Source organism: Haliaeetus leucocephalus, unplaced genomic scaffold, assembly GCF_000737465.1.
Source record: "Haliaeetus leucocephalus isolate CR32 unplaced genomic scaffold, Haliaeetus_leucocephalus-4.0 Scaffold284, whole genome shotgun sequence".
In the NCBI taxonomy this organism is placed as follows: domain Eukaryota; kingdom Metazoa; phylum Chordata; class Aves; order Accipitriformes; family Accipitridae; genus Haliaeetus; species Haliaeetus leucocephalus.
In genome coordinates, this window is record NW_010972720.1 from 6611569 (window position 1) to 6619044 (window position 7476).

Here is a 7476-nt window from a genome sequence, read left to right on the forward strand (position 1 = left end):
TAAACTAGATGGGACGTCACATGGTATGGAATACACTGTTGGCCAGTTTGGGTCAGGTGCCCTGGCTGGGCATGAGAAGCTGAAAAATCCTTGACTCTAGTCTAAACACTACTGAGCAACAACTGAAAACATCAGTGTTATCAACATTCTTCACATACTGAACTCAAAACATAGCACTGTACCAGCTACTAGGAAGACAGCTAACTACATCCCAGCTGAAACCAGGACAAGTACTCATAATTCTTGTCTGTATTTCAGAATGGTATTAAAGAGCCATCCTACAGCGTATGGAGTCCTTAGATGTAAAGATGCACTGTTAAGATGGTAGCAATTTTTGACATACTAACCTGGCCAGTAGTACATGGAAACATTCTTTTTTTCTTTCATCATTGTGACCCACAAAGGCTCCGATCCATTCCACCAGAGAGGCAGCATGCTTTCTTTATTCACACCAATATCAAAAGATAAATTTGTCTTTTGGTCCCACATGTAGTTTCCAATCATCTGATGGACTTCACAGTGGCGACCTTCAGGGGTGGAGAAAAAAAAACAGCACAATCAGATTGGTGTTCTCCAGCAGAAGGATGGCACCAGCACCACCACTGCTACCACTGGATCATCCAGCAAATCAGCTGAAAAGCCCTGATTTGAACTCAGAGACCTCTTACCTTGCAACCGCTCATACGATCTTCTTGACTCTGTTACCTTTTATTGAGGTCCTCTAGGTAGCTCTCTATATCCCCCCAGTTCAGCCACCTAAAAGTTAGTTGCTGAAGCTTGTCAGCCACCTGTGTTCCCTTCACAGTCAAAGGAGAAGAAGAGGCACCTCTAGAAAGCAATCCGTGCCATCCTCACATAGGCATCTAAGGGATGCTAAGGAGGAGTTATCCTCTGGTGGTACATATTGCTCTCTATTAGTTGTAGAGAAAGATCACATCATTCACTTAGCTTCAGACAGCCAACTTTTGGACAGCTGAGGCCAGAAGAAACAAATCCCGCACCCCGTGGCCTGTTCAACATGCCGTACCCAGTCCGTACACACAAACCGCGGCAGCCCATGCGGGTGCCACGTGTTTGGCTGATGCCTGGCTCCTTCTACACACACAACATCTGCCAAGTCTGAGGCCATTTTAAGGTACCCGCCAGCGCACAGACCCAGAGAGCTGCAGGAACAGTCTGTGAATGGGAAGGGGTAAGAGCACGATCTGGAAACACAGAATAAAGTTTGGGAAACTCACATTTCCCCTCTCCTTTATCCATAGGGCACACTGTTTTTCTGCAAACCAGCAAAAACTAGGCTAAAGCCTATATATATTACTTTTATTTTCCATTATTGTTAGTTTTGGGTTTTTTTAAATGAACACACTTTGGTCTTGGTTGTGGGGACAGCAAACATTTCATCAAACATTTTCAGCCCTCTTACTGCATCTTGGGGGCCCTTGGGGAACATTGTACTACAAGAAACCAGTATATAATAGCTGAGAGATGTCTTCCACTTCTTGTCATTGTCAGAAGAGAAGATACTGTATTTTAAGAGTTAATCTGCAGGTGGATTAACAAAAACGGGAAAATAAATGTTGAAGATTAAGATGTACTGGGAGTTCACAATTTCCATACCTTAAAAAGCAATGACTGATGCATGTGTGAGACACTGTCATCATAAGCTGGTGAGTCACGATATTGCAAGGCTTTGATTATTGTGAGACTGAGCGTGGTGATCAGAACTGAAATAACCTTGGCATGCTTGTTTTGAAAAGGCATCATTTTGAGCAGAGGACTCTGTATACTTTGGGTACATGTGACCTTGAAATGGATTTTGAACTCTCCTTCCCTGCTACGAAGTATTTCAATTATGCAAAACATTTCCTCTTTCCCAGCGGAGAAAAGCAGTCCCAATTTGTGGCAGTCACTATTTACCATATTAAACCAAACAGATTTAATATAGGAGAACTGGTGGATTGGATGGGCAGTAATCTGTCCTCTTCAGGCTGCCAAGTGCTTTTTTCACTGTAAGTTTCAAAAGAACTTGAAGGAAGCCTCTATAGCGCATAAAAAATGCAGCCTTCCTACTTAAAGGACAACCCTGTCTCTTCAGCTTCTTGAAGTCCACGTACTTCTGAGCATGTATCAACCTGTTAAGCTGCGCACAGGCAACTGGTGCCAGCCTGGGAAACCTGCAGGTCAGTGCTGAAGCTGTTAGGTCATGTATTTGTATGATGTATAGTGTAGTCTTCATATAGAAACTATGAGCTCTAGCCGCTACTGCTGTGAGCTCCCTATAGGATTTAAGGTCTGCTGTCAGTTTGCCCACCTCTTTAAGGAACAGAAAGGAGATTGTTCTTTGTAGCATTGTTGGGAAGTTTAATTAACTGTGTGCACTAATACAGAGGACAGTATTCTTCTGATCTCCACATCAGACAAGTTCATTCTTCTATGGACTCCAACTCTCTTTTTTATATTGAAAAAGAGGCCTAGAAGACTGTAAGGCATCAGTTTTCATTGCAGACATCCCTGGTCCACAGGGCCAGAAGGGAAGATCAGATGAGCAGACAGACCAAAAGACATGACCATTTAATGCTGGCTGGAGCCATTCACATCTGCTTGCCTGAAGCCTGTCCCCCAGAAAGACCCCGGACCTCAATGGAAGACATCAGCAACCACTGAATCAATCTCTTCCTTGGGTTGCTCATCTCAATTATTTATCATCAGTAAACACTATTCAAAAAGTATGCCTGGTCTCTAATTTTGGTTTTGAGCTTTTTTAATCTTCAACAATAGCTATTCTGTGCCTTGCTCACTAGATTAAAAAGCCCTGCAATAGCTGGCATTCCTGCCCCCCCCCCCCAGCCCAAGACAATCGTACACAGAATTAAAGTCACTTCTCAAATGTCTTTTGGGTCACCTGTACAACTCTAGTTCTTTACATCCCCTGTTGTAACTTATCTTCTCTAGCCTGAGAAAATGACCTTTGATGATGTCCTTTTTAATGATTATCAAAATAGCAACATGGTGTTAGACAGTCACCATAACATGCTGAATTTATTATTGCTTCCATTACTGCAGCTTTCCTCTGTAATCAAACATTATCTTATGAGTTTCAAAACTAGAAACAGGGCAAAAAGCAATTTCAGCATAACGATGTCATTATTTAAACTAACTGCAATTGTAGTAAGAAGCACCCCTTCCTCAAGCAACAGAGGAAAACAAAGAGGGTATAGTTCCCAGGAATATGATAACTGCTGTATCCTTCTGGCAGAGAGCCAGCAAAAGCATTTGCAAGTCTGCATGCTACAGCTTACTTGGACACTCCATTTCTTACAGCATTGGCTTTGTCTAAAGCACATTCCCATGTCTCCAGGCTCTTTTGTCAGCATTCAAATGAATCTATGCAACACAAAGATGAAATTAAAAAAAAACCAACAAAACACACAGCCACTTGGCCACCCACAACAACAGCACAGTAATGCTGAGTGCTGTGCACCCTACATTGACCATGTGTGAGATTTGGAAACCAGAGCGTGTGCTCCTGTAGCATTTGCTACAGGAATGACCTCTTCTTTCTTTGGTGGTCTTTCACTGACTGCAGGGGTAGTGCGTAGGATCACCAGTTGGCATGATATATCATACAGGGACCACCTGCATCTAAATCTACAAGAGAAAATGCTTTTCTGAGACAATCAACGATCTTTTTTTTAAAAGAGAGGCAGCATGTGGCAGATGCACAATGCTGTATCTGGTGCATTGGGCAACGAAACAGAGCTAAACTGTGTCTGCACTGAGCAAATCAGATTTATCAGTCAACCCACAGTGTGTATATTAGCCAACGCAGCAAAGGTACCATAATCTGTACCCATGTGGTATCCACCTGATGATGAACATAAGTACATGCATTTAGCTAAATGTACTGTACTATATAATATCATACGCATGCCTTGCTGCTACGGTGAGACCTTTCCTCCCATGTCCCACCATGATGTCCCGACTCCCCAGGAAGTAACAAGAGCCAGGAGGGCGAATGCAAGCACAGGCTGCCATGGGGCTATAAAAGCTGGGGAAGGGTTAATTTCCTCCACACGAACAGCTGTGCACACATAAGGTAGGTAGGTTTTAACAGCCCAAGTGAGACATGCAGTTGCCTTTCTCCCCTTCCTTCCCTCCCCACAATGTCTTTCCTCTGCTATTCCCTTTCTTGATGTCACCTAAATGCTGACCCAGACCTGCTCATTTCTCAGCTCCTCACCCCACTTAACCCTCCCAGAGACCTGCTGGATGACTTGTGCTGGGAAACGCTCTGCTCATGCTGCCTGCCATGAGGAGGAAGAGAGCAGGACTTTAAAGTCACCAGCACTGTATTCCTGCTCCGGAGCAGATATCGTGGTGTTGCCGTCCCCAAGGACTGAGGCCGGCCTGCTGTGAGCGGAGCATCCTGAAGGGCCCAGCTCTGCCTGCTTTGATGCCCTGCTCTGCTCTTCCCCTGCTGGGTCTCATCTGCCCTGCTTCGAAAAGACAGACTACAGGGAAAAAAACAAAACTCATGTGCTAAACCTTAAGTGGCCTGGAGAAGGCTCATGAGAAGTTGGGGAGGGGGAGCGCTGGTCTGGGCAAAGTGGCCCTGCCATCTGCAGGTCCCCAACACAGCAAGATGTGCATGGACAATTTGTGGTCCCAGAAGAGCTTGCTGGCAAAGTCTTTCCAATTTTTTACGACTTCCAATACCAGACAGATTCAAAGCAGAAACACCTTAGCCTATGTCAGGCATGACTTTGCAATCCAAGTAGGATCACATCAAAAGGCACAGAAAAATCTCTGCTATACACAGCATTATTTCTTTCTCCTGAAGGGGATTCATTTAATAAGAGTGTGAAACTCTTAACTCAATGCTTTCATAATGGGGCTGTGGATGAGGTGCATGAAAACTGCTTCCAGAGCATCCAGCTTAGGCTTTGCAGATGCTTGCTTGTGTGAGAAGGCAGGTCTTGCGTCCCTGGAGAGCAAATGCTCCGAGCTGTCTGAATTGAGTGGCAGCAGTGGGCTGAGGGACCACGCTGGGACCCCTGACCACCCACAGCTGGGTACAGCTCAAGGGCACCCCAGCTCCAAGCACTACAGAGGGCCTGAACAAAATGATGGGCAAAGCTGCTGCCTGCACCATTAGAGGGGGTACGAGCCTCTGGCAGTTCTCTGTTTATCAGCTGTGACTTCAGCTCTGGGCAAGGAAATACCTTGATAGGTGAACGTCCACCTACTGCTGCTAATAGCTGGTAGCAGGTATACTAGTTGTGAGCTGTGAGGTTGTAGCTAGTAAGAAGGAAAAAACTATGTGCTTCGATTTGTAGCATATGAACTTGTGTTAGAGAAAACTTTCTGTTCCCCACTTTGAAAGTGTTTCCATTTTTTTAACTGGTAGAAAGCAAACACAGATTTTTACAACATTTTGTGTATGTGTGAAAGAAAAATCTTGGCACTTGGCATTGCAGCCTTTCTGCAGGCGGCAAGTAAACAAAGAGAGATGAAGAATGAGAAAATGAAAAACCCTCCCGGTTCCCACTCTCTTCTCCAGCCTGTCCTTGCTAGGATAGTACCCCTTCCCTGCCAGTTAATAGTATTACCACAGTCGTCTTTGTGCTCTTTTGCTTCCCAACACACAATTTTAGAAATGGAAAGCTACTGAATCCAGGAAAAAGAAGAGACTATTGATTTTAAAACTGTGTGTCACGAACAGAATCTTTTAAACCTTTGCTGCTGCTGGCATCTGTGGTGGTTAAAAGAGGAGCAAAAAGAAAAAATCCTATTCCCTTGTCACTCATCATGCTCTTTGTGTCCTTCTGGCTTTTTTCTCAGCTTGGACAGTGAAGTTGAGATAGTTTCAGTTCATGTGTATGCATAATAAATTTCCCTGTTGTACTCCTATCCCTCCATTTTTTGTGCCTCAGACAATATGCAGGTATTGTTTATGTAGTTAAAAACTTGCTTAACTAACTGCTAAACAGAAATTGTCAGCATCCTTTCCTGGATGAGGCTGGAGTCTGGATACCATTAACTGGGCAGCAGAAAAGAGGCATCTGCTAGAGCCATCACCAGGCAGGGCTTCCTCTGGGTACCGAGTGGACAGAGAGCAGAGATGCTGTGCTGTAAACCAGGAGACCTCTCACAGCAAACAATAAATGTAGTAGTACACGTGCACATCAGCCAGACCCCAGACTGGCTATTTATCAGACTGCAACATCAACCACCAAAGCCCCTCAGCTGTCAAGTATGGCAAACACTGAGCGCGAGGAGTGGAGGAAGGACGGTAGAAACACGGAAGATGGGTGAAACCTTCAGCCTGGCAAAGTAGACCTTGACCGTCACCCATCCCTGGGACCTCTGCCCTGTTGCCCATCTTCCTCCTGCCATGCAGAGGAGAAGGTGATGGCACATGCAGGGCTGAGCCACAGCAGCTGGGAAAACACCACGCACCACCCCTGTATTTTAGAGAAACCCCAAACATGCCGTCACTGAGTTACGGCAAGTGTGGGACAGCCCTGCAAAGACCACAGCCCTCACCTTGGGTGCAGGAGACTGAAACGTCCTCTGCTCAACCTCCTCCTCCACCCTGCAAGCTTCACAGGACCTCACAGCTTCTCTGCCAAGTATTTAAGATCAGGTCCTGTCCAAAGAGGGACATGGATGCTTCTCACCTGCTCCTCTCCGAGCAGCTCCCCACCTACCCACCTCTGCGAGCAGGGACTCCCTCCGCTTCCCATGAAGGCCAAAAGAAATACAGCTCTTAGACGTGAGGCCGCACAGCTGACCAGGTGGCTGGCACGTCCTCAGAGATGACCTGCCAGAAAAGATCTAATTTGTTGTTGTTAGAATCTTGGAAAATAAATCGTGCCTGGGCTTCCAGCTCAGATGTGATACCGTCCACCCGTGTTTATGCTGGCTGGGGATGGAAATGTGAGGGGCCCCTGTGTGCCCTGAGCTGGCGGGGGCTTCAGGGGAACTGGGGTGCAGGGGGTCCCCCAGCACACCCCCTGCCAATGCCTGTGGGTTGGTAGGTGAGGGAGACCCAAACCCCTCAGCATGAACATCTTTTTTTGAGAGATCTGGCATCAAGGGCTCTGAAGCAATAACTCATGCTTGCAGCGGTTACGGGGGAGACCTCAGACTTTCCATTTAGCTTGGCATGAGAGCTTCCTGCAGGGCCAGGCCACGGCAGGGAAAGGGAAAAATTAAAAACTCCCCACAGGATAAAAACCCAAGGTGGCTTGTGGTCTTAATTCCTTTCTTTGCAAAACAAACAGTGCATGGTCTGATTAAGTGATCCTTTTGGGATACACATATTTGGACTCCTTCTTCCCGCCTTTGCCAAGCCCGTGTCAAGCCCTGCAAAGCTCTCGCACACGCACCTGTGAGCAGCCACAGCTCTTTGTACCTAATTCACCATTTTATGTCACGCCTTTCAGGTCAACAACCGCAATACCCTAACTGGAG

General features: G+C 46.1%; 1 protein-coding gene across 1 annotated transcript in view; it reads right to left on the reverse strand.

Annotated features, from left to right (window-relative positions):
• The window catches only part of ENPP6 (ectonucleotide pyrophosphatase/phosphodiesterase 6), a 21327-nt gene extending 20268 nt beyond the window's left edge, over positions 1-1059 (reverse strand). The window contains exons 1-2 of the mRNA XM_010570063.1: positions 1002-1059; positions 348-527 (exon numbers count right to left, since the gene is read on the reverse strand). Of these exons, the coding sequence (XP_010568365.1) occupies positions 348-527; positions 1002-1059 (238 nt within the window). The remainder of the gene's footprint in view (positions 1-347; positions 528-1001) is intronic.
• Between the last annotated feature and the right edge of the window lie 6417 nt (positions 1060-7476).